Below are 15,002 nucleotides of genomic sequence, written 5' to 3' on the forward strand. Positions count from 1 at the left end.
CAATACCTTTCAGTTGACAAATCTAAATGACGTCACGCGCCATTAAATCTTACTTTCCGATGTCTTAGTTTTGGATTGAACGGGAGAATTTTGATCACGTTACTCATATCTGGCGTTGGTGACCGTGTTTAGTCTTTTGTTCTGCAGACGACCATGACGGAGATTAACTTGTACAACCTATTTTATGCATAATCCGCTGTATGAAACCCATTTATGAATAAACTAAAGACCAAGGGCGGCAGACGTCCACAGTTTCTAAGCCGATTATTTACTTGGGTAGGAATCTTTTACGCACGGAAATCAGTAGGACATGCTTGATTCGACTCCCACTTTTCATTTGACTTTCAATTAGAAATCAGGGAGTCACCTTGCCAATAAGTACAACATCAATCCACGCCACTGGCCATGCTCGGCTTTGTACACAGATCCCGTTTACATCTCAACAGTGGTTAATTATCGCAATACGATCCGTAAATACTAATATGTCTCCACCTATTCCAAATATATTAAAGAAGATTTGCTGATAATTTTAGGACAATCTATATTTTATGACTAAAAATATAGAAATTCTGCGGCAAATGCGTTCCATCGTTTTTTACGTCAATTCATTCCCCTATGTTTACTTCGTGTCAATATGCGCACCTTGCGTGACACATACGTAGGCTTGCCACTTCAAATATGATCGCCTGAGGCGGAGGTTAGTGTTCATTTATTAAAGTTCAAAACAAAATAGTCCCTTAATTTAGCTTTGGATAGTTTGGCTGTTTTTTATTGAATGTATTAATAAACTATTTATTCTGACTAATGTGGTTTTATTTATGATGTCCGAATCGTTTAATCGAATTTACTTGAAATTGCAAAAACGTTTAGGTCGTTATTTTTAAATTTGGAATCTAGGATGAGTCATTTTCGAGTGACTTGGACATTTCTGCACGAGGTTAACATTTTTTAAATCCGTTATAACATTTATGAATATAAAATTGAAAACAGGAGATAGTAGCGAAATTAGGTACGGATTTGTAGTTAATCTTTATGTGAATCATTACCGTTTCCAACTTAGCGGACTCTGAAGTATATTTTATTAATTGTTCAATGCTCTACGTACGTTGCTTAGACGACTGGAATATGAACAACAACGATCAACACTTCCGTTCGACAGAACTGTATCAACAGATAGAATATTCTGTTTAGTAGGCTATGCTTTATATTCGTTATGGCAGCTTTTTCTATTCGGAAATTGTAGTCAGACTAGCGCGAGTGGGATTGAAGTGGTAAACACCTTATATAGCGTTTACCGGAGACTAGTATTTATATGATTAATTTGGTGAAGCAAACTCCAACCGTAACTTCTCGCTGATGTTAGTTTCCTGTGTATTTTGTTACGATATTTAGCTTATCATGAATGCGGTCGGTTGAATGTCTTCAGAAAAACACACACGCGGGCTAGAAGAAGACGAACGAAATAGGTCGCCTTTCGTTGCTATTAAAGATTTGCTGTGTTTTTCGACTCGGTAAGTTTGAATTTTTGACGCGATCATTGAAAGGCGAAAACCTGTAAAAATTATAGCTCGCGAAGGAGGTTCAACTGACGTATTTTTGATATATGATACTGTTAGACACATCGTCACGACTTCGTTTTATTATAGTATTTATATGATAAGCCGAATTTATTGCCCTCGCTATTGATCGAACGATGTCGTTTATCGATTTCATTGCGATATTTCGTAGAGCATATGCCACAAATCCAACTCTAGACGTCCCGCTTTCGGCTTTAATTAGTTTTCGATTGGTAAATAAAGAAAAGGAAAAAGTTAATATACCCCTTAAGCATTTTTTATCGCTATGGATTGACAACGGTTGCTGAAAGAAAAAAAATTATTTCACAAGCAAGATATGCAAATGATTGCGTCCATAGCGTCGGTTGTAATTTCGTTTCTGAGAACATTTTATGACCGGGAAAGAGTGCTATAATGTAAAACTAATTACTTATTAGTAATACTATTTTTGTTGGATTCTTTTCTTATATATGGAATTAGATTTTACTAAATAGTGATAGTCTAAATTTAACTGGCTATTGTAACAATGAATACATGCTTATTCATCTTCACGTCTGATAATATAAAATATAATGCAATCCTTTCAGTGTTAAGATTAGGCAAGGATGAATGGACAGAAGGGAAGTTGAATTGTGCGTATAAGGGGTTTGTAATTACTGAAGCGATTGAAATGAAAGGAAGTTAGTTGGCTTTAAATTGAGGAAGTTGTTTTTTGACTACTGGATTAAAAAATATTTACTATTGGTCCTTACTCCTAACTCTAAATCAATAATCATGTATTATTTTCTGCTATTTCTCAGCAACAAGAACATTTATATCTTAAATTCTGTCATTTTTTTTTTGACAATAACAACCGGCTGGTAGAGGAGTTTTTTTTTTCATTTACACATCTATCTCATATTCTTCCACATTCTCAACTTTACACAGGGAGTAGTATCAGTATTACAAGAACTAAAGGCAAGCATGGTGTCATATAATTTTATCTTATCTACTGCTATCTGAGCTCTTAGAAATTTGGACCTATTCTTACACAGACACAAGCAGACAGGAGTGGTATTAGAGATACAACAGTGAAGGCAATGCAGAATTCCTATTATTTTATCAAAGCTGTTATAAGTAGGCTCATTGTGATTTTGTTTATATGACATGTTGGCTATTTTATTATATTACTCGCCCTGTGATAATAAATTAATTGTGAGGCTTTTATTCATTCAGAAACTTAGGTGCCTTCAGCGCTTCTCAGCTTTTAATTATTTCAGAATTACACTACTTTGTCAAATCCCACTGTGTCATGTTCCACTGTAAATCAAGAGACAACACATCTAGTCTTGTTTGAAATCTTGTATTGTCATATTTGTGCTGGAACATAATGGAGAAACAAAAAGAAGTTTTTGTCAAGCAATGGCAGGATAAATTCCCAGGTGTCCCTGCGCCTGAATTGAACTTTGAGGATACAGAGACATTGGAACAAGATTTGTTAAAATGCAAGGAGCATGTTAAAAGTCTTGAAGATCAATTAAACCAAGCAAAATTTCTTATGATATTTCTTCAGGTATGTAGATATTAAATTAATGATATTGAACTGGTGGTGGAGTAGTCATAATGGTATTAAAGTCTATTCCATATTTGGGGCTGATTTGATCAATAAAATATAGCTTCATTTACATTTCTCTAATATGCTGAGATTGATTCATTCAGTCACATCTTTGTTTCATTTATTTTGTGAGTGATAGTAATAACGAATTATGCCATACCTCAAATTTGAGCAAATATTGTTTGTGCAGACTTCTAAGTAATTTTTTGTATGTTCATTTAGATAATCTTACAATTTGTTTTTAGACATCACTCGCGGTGAGTAAAAAGACATATGAAAGAAGGAAATGGGGATATGGATCTTCTATTGATTCTGAATCAGACTCTATAACAAGTCCTAGAATATTATCCACTGACGAAAACAGAGACTCAGCATTTGATGGTGAAAATCATGTAGCAAAATCATCAGTAATTGAAAATAAACAAGAATCTAATGGGCCACAGGTTCAAATGAGATCAAAAAATGTTTCATCACTGGTTGATGAAAGTAAGGGAAACCGAACTTCAAAAGTTTTAGAGAATGTCAAAATGTTTGAACATATTTCTGAAGAACAGCCGTCGCATGACCCTGGAGCAAGCATTAGAAGTCTTCCCAACAGATCAAGCAGTCGTAAACGAGCTCCATATTTGGAAGTATGGGAATGTAAAACAGGAACAGATGATAAAATGAAAGACACAGGTTCTGCAGAAATACAGACCTCTGTTTCTAACAAATCTGGTACGACAGACTCCTTTACAGCGGCAGCAGTATCTATGATGGACCCTGGCTATATGAGAAAACCGCTTGCAAAAGCAAAATCTGAACAAGATAATACAACTAAGCGTTCGTCAGCACCTCCTCGTGATAATTACGTTGAAGTATGGACATGCAGTAGTGGAGATCAGGTAACATTTCATTATAAAATTATGCTCAGGTTTGATTTTTAAATTTTTTTCCTACATTAACCAGTGATAAATTAAATAAGGTTTAGATCGGCATAATTTATAAGTAGTTCAAAAAAGCTTATGTATATGCCTTTCATCATTAATTCATTATTTAGTTTGCTTACATAGGTCTTTGAAATTCATAAGCTTCATTTAGTTTTGTCATAATTCAGCAGTCTTAAAATTATCATTTTGAAACATTAGCAAAACATTTAGATCAGTCTGGGAATAATTTATGATGATCGTATGGATTTTCTTGAGAGTATTGATGCACACAATCTATTTATGGTCCCACAGAAGGCAGCAATTGAGGTTTACCAATCTTTGCATGGCTCTCTTGTAGTGTTTATGATTCATCCACTTGATGACTTGATGATCCAACACTTGATTTTTTTGCTACCGTCATTTTCTTTTATTTACTACTTTCTAACACAGCGCTAGTCACATATCGAAAGTTTTTTGAGCAAAATAAACTTTATGGCACATTTGTTTAATAACAAATGCGAATAGAGAAATTAATAGTCTCTTAATGTGCTACACATTGCATGACAAGGCATTTTGGAAAATCCACAAGCATTAGATTTGCTGTGCTGTTCATTGTATGACATAGTTACTTGTTTGGCTATTTATGCTATGCCCGTATACAAAAAATATTACAGTATATTTACTGTAACAAGTGTTAACAAGTGTCATCAAATGATTCAAAAACAAATTCAAATTGGAATACTGATCTCATTCAATATAAATTTGTTGCAAACCTCTCCGTTCAGTACAGACAATTATACAAATATTCGAACGGACTCCTTCTTTTTCAATTTCACTCCACTCTGAAATGTCATTAATAAAACTATTAATCAGATCACTTGATTGTATTTTTGAAATACTTTCATATTAATTCCAATTATCCAACCATCTAGTCTGCTTGAGGAAACTCTTCATTTATTCGAAAGTTTCATTAAACCTTCATTTGCATAATTCTTGTGCTACCATTTGTAGTGCAAAATACTTTGTTTTCTTCGCCGCACACAGATTTTACAATCACATGTACGTAAATGCACTCAATGGCTAGTGATATATTACTGATATGGACTATTATAAGTTATATTATCTTGAGTCTACCTAATACCGTAATTGGAATTCCTGCCGGTCACTAGCCAGGATGAAACAACTGAGGATTGTCAATGTGAAAATAGCATTTTATTACATATTAAGTCCAATGCCTTTCTTTTTTGTGCATGAATCATTATTCACGTTTCTGCGGTAGGTAATAAATAATAAATGAATGTGCAGCGTGTTAAATGTGCTTCACGAAGAAAGTCTGCCACAACCAAGGCAATAATTGAGATATTTGGAGAGAAAGCATTTTCGTGTCCATTATCACACACGGTTTTACAGTCACAGTTCCCTTGAGTCACATTTTTATGCTGAATTTGGATCACATATGGCATGCATAACACTTTGATTTCTAAGTATGGGTGTGGATAAGTGCAGTTAGGATAGTGATGTATTGAGGAAACCGAAGAACCCTTATTAAATTCATTTTGAATAGTTGCATATATGAATGAAGATACCTGACTTTATCCGCTTTGGTTTGAATTCGTTTATGCTACTATTATCCGGATATGTGCAATAGAAACTGTAATATAAGCTACTGTATATGTAACGCTTTTAGATTTTGCATTTGTAGCAGGAGGTAGTAACCATTAGTTTGTATATGTCACTGTAATGCTTGGGCCCTCATTTAGCATAAAGACCTATTGTATCATCATTACAGAGTAAAAAAATCATTTTGGCAATATAAATATGGGTGTGTTGGTATGGTGATACAAAAGTGTTTTAGTATACCTTTTATGCAATAGATTGCAGTTATGTTAGTGTTTTAAAATTGATCAACTTTATTTTTATATCATAAAAATATTTTTATTGTAGCCTGATTATAATTTGGAAGATATTGATGCTAAAGATGGGTACGGTAAAGAACATTATACTCTTGCTGGTTCAGAAGTCAAATTAAGGGAATCCAAGGAATTTGTGAATGACCCTGTTTCTAACAGATTAACTTGGCCAGCAGCAAAAGCGAATGCTCCTGAACATTTCCAGGTATGTAGGCTATGTCTGCTTATCTATAATGATGCAATATTGATTTCGTTTTAATCTGTGTGTCAGAATATTTATAGGGCATTGAACTGATAATGTTGTGTTATATATTCATGTAAGTAAAAGCAAACTATAAGTGGATTGCAATTTTTATAACACCATTCTTGTTTCTATGTTAGAATCACATCAAATATGTTTTTATAAGGAGCATTTCTGACGAATTTTTTGAACAAAATTTTTTAAAACCGATGCACTCTCAGCAGAAGCTTTATAATGTGTAGCGTCAAAGGGAAACTATTTTTTTAATTGTTAGTAGTTCTTTCAAATATGAACTTTTATATAAAACCCTTCTAACACTATTAATTATGAAAATATGCCATTTTACGACATATTTTAGAATTAACAATTAAATATAAATATAATTGTATAAATGAATTATGATATATTAAGCTATTGCAAAATCTTTAGAATTCAAATCAATTGCGAAAAAACTATTGCAATATATTAATAATAACATGTATATAAAACAACCTCACCATAATCATTATTAACCGCCGCAAACAATTAAATCCTAATATTGCATTAATTTACTATGGTTCCACTTCCAATTGTCATCACTTTTGTACTATTTATAACACGGCTCTGCACACTTCTACAGAATTAATTTTTGTAAAAGTAATAAAGTGAATATGAAAATATTGTATCAATACTTAATAGATCTTTATTTTTTATTTAATTGTTTATAAGCACTATGTACTCTGTAGAGTGTGACTTGAGGCTCTTGAAAGGTATCTTCTTTGTTTCCAATGCTCTTTGATTACTAATGTAAGCCTCAGGTGTGCTTGTTGAAAAACTTGAAGTCAAAGACTTTGTCTGTACTTGTGTACTATCATAACAATATTATCGGTAAAGTAACTTTGGTATATTGAGGTAATGATGCCAAAATGTTTAGTTTTCACCAATTTCTTGATTCCCATTATAAGATATCAGATTTTCGAAAAATATAACATTAAATTTTGATGCTTTCATAACAAAATCATGATTTATGTACGTAATTAATAGTTAAAATTTACCCAGGTAATTACTTGCTGAATTATGCATTAATTTGGAATAATTGAAATCAAAACCCATTTTAGACAATAATTTTTGAATTAAATGAAAAAAATTATTGCAGATGACATCCATATGTTCGAGACGCATTTAGACAATAACCTTTCAAATACTTCTCTTTAATGAGACCAATTATATTCTGCCTTCTTTGAATATTGTGTTATTCTATTAATTGTTCAAAATTCCAGACCGGGTACTTTCTGAAAACGCTATTAATTAATATTTAAAACCTCACAATATCATGCCATGATTATTTATACATCAATACAATCACGAATATAGCACATTGCATGATATTTGTCATACATATCCTTTGTAATAAGTGTTCCAGTCGTTTGCCAAGATTGTCGATGTTTAATTAGATCTCATGTTTCATAGCTTGATGTCACTGATTTAAGACTTTAGTTTCAGTAATGTGTCACTGATGTTGTCAGTAAGGTTTGTTTCGTTATAACATAATAGCTAATTTATAGAATGTTTCAATTGTTTATTTGTTCGTATAACAATATTTGTTTTGTAAGTCTAAATGAAAATTTATGTTTCATATAATACTAAAAAAATTATTTTTAAAAGTACTTAATGCCATATTCCGTTAGGGGCTAAAATTACAACGAAAGTTAAAATTACAAATTTATTGAACAGAACTTGATATAGTTTTAGATTTTCTGGTATGTGTCAAATTAGATTATTACATAAAGTCATATTTTTCATTTGTATTATCTTATGTGTATGGGCAAAACAAGTAAACATGTCAAGTAATACAACGCAAAGCAAATATTAAGCTTATAGTGTAATGAGTATTTAGATATAGAACTTGACAGTTTTAGTTTGATGAAAGTGGAAAGCAATATTTTTTGATTGAATTAGGTATTAAAAACGGATGTTGTACTACTGCTACTATACAGTGTGGAAGTAATTGATTGTAATAACATTTTATAAAACTTCTTTCCTCTAATGACTTTTTGTGATTTTAACTGATGGATTGAAATAATATAAATATCTATAGACTTATTTCCAAACGACTGTTTCTATATTTAGAAATTGATACTTGTCATTCAATTAGATGTAAATTTCAAATTATTCGTATTTTTCTTTATTAGAAATAGTATAATTTCCCTTGTTTGATAATAGTTGACAGGAATATTTGAGTTGGATTACCAGTGAATATAATTAATGTCTTACAATATTGCCACTAGTTTATAATTGAAATTCAAGTATTATAAATGAAAATTTGTTCGGAATCGCACCAGAATAAATTGGTTTTACTATTCGTGCTTTCAAAACTAAATGTCATTGAGTGAATTTGAATTTTATCAAGTTCCCATTGCTAGACTATTGGTAGACTACCAGTTTTTATTGTATTTTCACTCATGTGTAATGTAATATGATATAGTCTACTTGATGACGTAATAATCCTTGTTCCCTATTTTGAAGCTTTGGGTGGTTATCTTTATTGTGGTATTGAAAATGGAATTGTTTTTATAAATAAAACTGACCTGAATTACGCCCCAATCATGTGATGATTAGTATCATAGTACCTAAATAGGAAATAGTGACAAGGGTGTATGTACTCGCCAACTAACCCATATATAACAACTTTATGGAACATAAAGGCACATAAAAATGCCTTATAGAATTGGATATAGGATTTCTTCAAGTAACTTTTGCAGGTACTCACTTGTTATTCACCACATTAGCCTTGTTAGAAGTTCAAGAGTTTCACTGTTAGTGCTATGTAGAATATAACATAGACAATAGATTTTTAAACAGGGAGTTTGGGGAATCTTTACTGTTATTAAGACTATATTGAATATAACACATACTACAGATCTTAAACTGGGGAATACCAATTAAATAATATGAATACAATCTTAATTAGGAATACAGTATTGAACTTGAGATGTGGACATCATTAGTCAGTATGCAATTTCTTGTGGCGTGTTATACATTTGACATTTTGAAGTGAAGGAAAGTTTTCATGTTGCATGATATACTATACAAACCAAGAAGAACGCAAGATTTGAAATTTAGTGTCAAATTATGTTGAAATAGGATTAGGCAGGTAGTAGTTTATGGGCCCCAGATTCATTACTAATAATGAGCAGGGGCCTGTGATATAATTAGCAATCAAGTATAAGTATTTCTGTAAGTAATTTCTATAAGTATATTTTCTGCCAATTTTGATTGCTTGATGGTTCCAGAAAAATGATCTGTCTTTATGCTTGTCAATAATTTTTTTGGCTTCAATACAGTCGATAAATTTAGTCTGATATTTATGGACGCCAACATAAGCTTCAATTGAATTTTAAAACTGTGCTGTTTCTATTATGTCTCATTTTCGTCTCACCAGTTTTGATTTGTTTAATTAAAAATAGAACATACATTAGTGAAAAAATAATTTTGGATTGCAGCTATACAAACAAAATGATGAGGTTCAGTCTCTCATCAAATCAAAATAATCCTAAAATGGCAGTGCCAAGGATTATTGTCACTGACAATGTTAGTATTTCAATTACAACATTTTCATAATCAATTTTCAATACTTCAATTATATGGTGTTTAAATAATTTTATATAAATGTTGAAATAAAAACTCTGTGGCCCAAGTAGTTCCCGTAGGATAAAATGATCAAGTTTTCAAATAAAATCCTATTTTGGATGCTAATTTCTTATTATGATATAGCCACCTCAAAATGAGCGAGGTTTTTTTAAAAAGCGAAAGTATAGTAGAAAAATATAATTACGATAAATGATTGAAGAGCTCTATCCTAATATAATAATGGTATTTTAGTAATACGATATGTAGTATGTACGTCACATCATTTTTTAGAGTTACCATTTTTATACCAAAGAAACAAAAATGCGTTGCTGTGGTTAAACTTCCTAAATTATTGATGTTCTTAGTTTTGCTCATTGTCTGTTTATTTGCATTTCCTTTGTCAATGGGTCATGCTGACTTCCCATTTTCTCTGAATGCCATTGGATTTTCCCAATAACTTCTCTTTTACTGATGGCTACTCTAAGGTGATTTCCTGTTTCATGGTAGAACTATAGCAGTTTCTTATTCTGCTATGATCAAATTACTAATTTGAAATTTTGCTGTTGCAGAACGAAAATCTTGGGCTGGGTGACAGTTTACCTCCAAATATGACAGAATCAGGCATGCTATCAGAAGGAGTTTGTGATCTCAGTGATCTTGATGAATCTTCTCGGAGTTCTTCGCTCTCTGGTTCTCCTACTTTTGAAAGACGCAGTGTTGGTGATACAGTACAGGTTGGTGGAAAGATTGTTCTAATTGGAAAATTTTCGTATTCAAATTATTTCTTTCCTGGTAGTGTTGCATATTAAGGTCAGTGTTAACCACTGCGGTGAGTGGGTACAAACATTGGGAATACAGTGTTGATAAAAAATTTCTATCTGGTGTGAATAAATAATATATATGGAACACGTTTAAATACATAAGAATAATGTAAACAATTTAAATTTCTTTATTATTTTGTATGGTCATGATTCTGATCACATAAATGATTCCGTGTATGATTTATTGATTTATGTTTCAAAATTTCCTCATTCATTTTATTAAACATTTTTTCTTTGGTTTTTCTCAGATTAGTAGATCTTGTTATTCTATGATGAGGCCTGCATTTTATAATTTTAACTACCTGGTAGTTATAAATAGGAATTAAATTTGTATTTGACATTAAATTACTTCGGTCTTTAAAATCAATGATCTTCCATTGCCCTTTGGTTTACAGACTATAAGTTTGGTTTCATATTGTCTTCTTAGAATATATCCAAATGTTGTTTAAAAATGAAATGTCAAATAAAGGATGGCAATTTATTGATATTTTGTCACATGCCAAATATTATTGGTCATGTACTCATGTATATCAACGTTAATTAGTTGTAGAAGTTTACAATTCTATGTTAACTATTTCTAAATACTCCTACTGTGTTTTATAAACAATCCATAGCAAGCTCTTGTTGTGTTGCAGGTCATTGTAAAACAGGGATTTTTGTTCCCTACTTTAATGACATTTTGTCAATGCATAATATTTGATATTAAATCTTGTTGTCGCTGAAATTTTTCTGAGTCAATGGTAGTTTCTTTTGGTCAAATTGTTATGATTTCCTGGGTCTTGCATAAAAATATCAAGTCAAAACAAAATTAAGCAATTCATGTTCTTTGTTGAGTGTTTGCATGTTCTCACTATGGACTCTGTACAAGCAATCATGTTTCAGGAAGGAGTGTTTTGGAAGGTTTTGTTCAATTATTGAATATAAAATATTATTGAATATTGGTGTCATAACTTAATATAATTACGATTGGTTTCATATTTTCTTGGCTTTAATTATTGGCATTGCACTGTTTTATTAGGACAATATTCCTGCAAAATCAAGAACATTTCCAGAACGAGTGACATCTAATTCTCCATTCCATAAGTTGAGCCAAGCAAGAACAACCAATGAACGAATAAATGCTCTCGAAGGTGGAAGAGACAGGTTTGTTCTATTTCTTGCTTCGAATCCTTCGATTAAATTAAATATTACAAGATCATCTCAGGTAATTCAAATTTAATCTTAAAATAGTCATCTTATAGAAAGGTAGGTAATAGATTCAGAATAAAACAAATGCCTGTAAAGTTGGCAAATAGTAATATGAATTGTATTTTAACAAGCTATTTTGGATAGGACGTCAGCATTTTTTTTTGTGTGAGGGAATAAACAGTTTTTCAGAGGCCTGCTAGTGAGTTTTGTAGCTGTTTAGTCTAATATTTTGATATGTGGGATGGAGTCTTTCATATACATTATATCAGGAACCTATTTTATGCCGAATCAAGTAATTACTTAGGTACTTCAATATTATTGAACATATTTAAATTATGACTTCGCAGTATTTGTTAAATCGGCCTTCAGTGAACTATACTACATTTTATGAGATTTGCATTACTTTGCATTTTCGTAGCAATGCCAGTAGATTCATCAATTATACATGAAGTCTGTTTATGACAAGTTTTAATTTGACAAGTGATTGATCTCGATTTACTTGGAACATTAGTAAGGAAGTGTCGATTCACTGGTCTGAAAAATGTAGTTTTAACAATATCTCCTTTTCATTTGAAATTTTGTTTCATATTCACAATTTACAAATATCAATCAAGCACATTAAAATGAAATTTTTCTAATAAGTTTTTTGATTGAAACTCTTTGTAGCATGCTCTTGAACTAATTTAAAAATTTGATATCAAGTTAAAACTCATTATCGCTATGAATTATAACACAGCTCCGTAATTTGAACGTTGGAGATATTCAGAGATTTTAGTTTAAATTCTGAAAATATAATTGTTTAAAATATAGGTAAATTAAAATGCATTTGTTTCCTTCAACTCCATTATAAATGTTGCAGTTTCAGGACTTAGCTTCTTCATGGTTGAATTTAGGAAATTCAAATCATAAAGGAATGCCAAAAAATCTTTATCACCAAGTATTATACTGTAGTTTAACATTATAAGCATAAAGTATTAGTGCAAACTTTTGTTGTTCTTGTCTGATGTACTAGTTACAGAAATTTGTTACCGGTAATTATCAAATCATAATAATTTATGGGCAAACATATCATTCTGTTGTAACTTTTATTTTATTACCATGTTACACTGTGCTTTTATGAGACTAATTACATCTGCTGTAATATTTGTTGTTCACAAAGTCGTTGGTTTTTTTTTCATTCAATTCCATCGTGCAAAATTATTATTTAAATCACTTTATTATTTAAGATATTTTATGAATGTTTTATTTTTCAGTTATTACGGAGAATATTTTGATGAATATGGTGACTGGGTGGGAAGTACTCCTGATGGACAATCTCTTGATTCAGCAGATTTTTCAGAAGAAGGTAACAGAATCAATACAATTTTTGGTTAATTTGTATTTTATGATTTCAAGTATTCTAGCCTTGAATAGAGATAAGCAAGAGAAGACTGGACCCATTAATAAAAAAAAAATATGTGCTTTAACCAGGGTTTCTCAAGCTGCCTTGAGCAAAGGTTTCACTTGGTACCATTTGCGATAATTACATCAATTGAATACAAATTACTGGCGATGATTTTACAATCATTTTTATTTGTTATTCTAAAATATGGGCTTCTGGCAAATAAGGTAACACATGGATACCTGTTGAATACAAAAATACTTCTTTTCATTAAAAACAGAGGGCTTCTGAGTGTTAAAATACAAACCCAATTTATTAATAAACAAATCCGTCATTATATCAATTATACTTCTTCCGTTTCTTCTGTTGAAAAAGCGTGTCAAATACCTAATATAGTTAAATTATAAAATTTGGTAAATGAAAGAAAGTTCACAATTAATTGTGCTTTATTTTTCAATTTTTAGAAGAAGTTGATGTTGATGCAGAGGGAGAAGATGAACATCCTTCACCTGCAAGTGGAATACCTGATTCAGTACAAGCATTGATTGGTGGTAGATCAGTAGCTGACGAAAATCCAACTCCTATTTTTGCTTATAGACAGTAAGTCTTCTCAAGTTTATTATTATAATAACCTAGGGAACTTTTCTTATTGAGTTTTGTGCACCAGTAGTTTAATTTAATATTGTTCTTTTTTTAGTGAAGATAAATTTAATAACTAATGTAAAAAATTGTATCAGTTACTGTTCGTTTTGGATTCGGGATTGCCTACGCAATTTATTACACCTTGGGTGAGGTGAGGTAAGCTTAGGATTCTAGACCACCATGCCCACCTGTTATATCATATAACAAAATACCACTCAATTTGTTTTAAACAATTGCAGGCCCGATGATAACGTAAGCATCGATAGTTTGGATAAGGAATATGAACCCAGGAAAGAAGGAACAGACGCTGGTGTTGGGATACCACTCAGAGATTTTACAACTCGTACTGATAGTGAATCAAGTCCGAGTCACAGCGTTCCATCCAATGTAAGTTCCTATCGTTAGTCATAAATGTTTTGATTGTGAAATAACGTAACACAGCGTAAATCACTCACTAATGTGAGATAAGTATTGTGTTCATGCTATGTTGGGCATATATTACCTCTATATTATGACATATGATAAGTCTACCAACCTATGTATTGGTTCATTAGTATTACCTTGTCCCTGGGTGAGGTAGTGGTACCTGATTTTTTTAACCAGCGATGCTAACACAGTTGGGTCTAACGACTTCACATCCATCTGGTTCATTTTCCGATTTAAACGATTCTTGTTTTCTTATTGCTAGTGAAGTGATGCAATTAAGGATTTTCGTGCAGTGTGAAATGTTAGCGGTTTACCTTATTATCATACTTGTTTTTATTTGAGCATCCATCTTCTTAACTAAGGTTATATTTGATTATACATGAATATTTACACCACGTAAATGGGTGGGTTTACATGCAATAGAGTCAAATGGAAATTCCATTTTATCATTGGATAAATCTCAACACATTATTCCATAGTTCATAACCTCTATATTCATTGTGCTAAGAAGTCGTTAGTTAATGCAACTATATGCAGTTCCTCTCAACATGGGCTATTTTTCATGATTTGAAATTTCATGCGATCAGAGTTTGAACTTTTCATGTTATTCTCAATATGTCATCAATGTTAAAAATAGCTCTGTGACATAACTTTCAGTTTTGGTTTATGGTTCTGAAATTTTTTTTTGTATTATCATAGTCACAGTTTTTATCACTGATTTGTACT

The 15,002-nt window shown here is 31.5% G+C and overlaps 1 protein-coding gene across 3 annotated transcripts in view; it reads left to right on the forward strand.

Moving 5' to 3' along the window:
* The first annotated feature begins 2,748 nt into the window (after positions 1-2,748).
* The window catches only part of LOC120341993 (active breakpoint cluster region-related protein-like), a 29,137-nt gene continuing 16,883 nt past the window's right edge, over positions 2,749-15,002 (forward strand). Inside the window, exons 1-9 of one of the 3 annotated variants that reach the window (XM_039410619.2) lie at positions 2,749-3,108; positions 3,396-4,034; positions 4,290-4,385; positions 6,003-6,173; positions 10,388-10,552; positions 11,658-11,782; positions 13,081-13,172; positions 13,673-13,808; positions 14,090-14,237. In XM_039410619.2, the coding sequence (XP_039266553.2) occupies positions 2,926-3,108; positions 3,396-4,034; positions 4,290-4,385; positions 6,003-6,173; positions 10,388-10,552; positions 11,658-11,782; positions 13,081-13,172; positions 13,673-13,808; positions 14,090-14,237 (1,755 nt within the window). In that variant the 5' untranslated portion in view covers positions 2,749-2,925. Of the gene's footprint in view, positions 3,109-3,395; positions 4,035-4,289; positions 4,386-6,002; positions 6,174-9,636; positions 9,780-10,387; positions 10,553-11,657; positions 11,783-13,080; positions 13,173-13,672; positions 13,809-14,089; positions 14,238-15,002 lie in introns of those variants that run through there. The other 2 variants (XM_039410620.2, XM_078110686.1) reach the window with 2 other exon arrangements.

The sequence above is a fragment of the Styela clava genome, chromosome 3 (assembly GCF_964204865.1).
Source record: "Styela clava chromosome 3, kaStyClav1.hap1.2, whole genome shotgun sequence".
NCBI classification, from domain to species: domain Eukaryota; kingdom Metazoa; phylum Chordata; class Ascidiacea; order Stolidobranchia; family Styelidae; genus Styela; species Styela clava.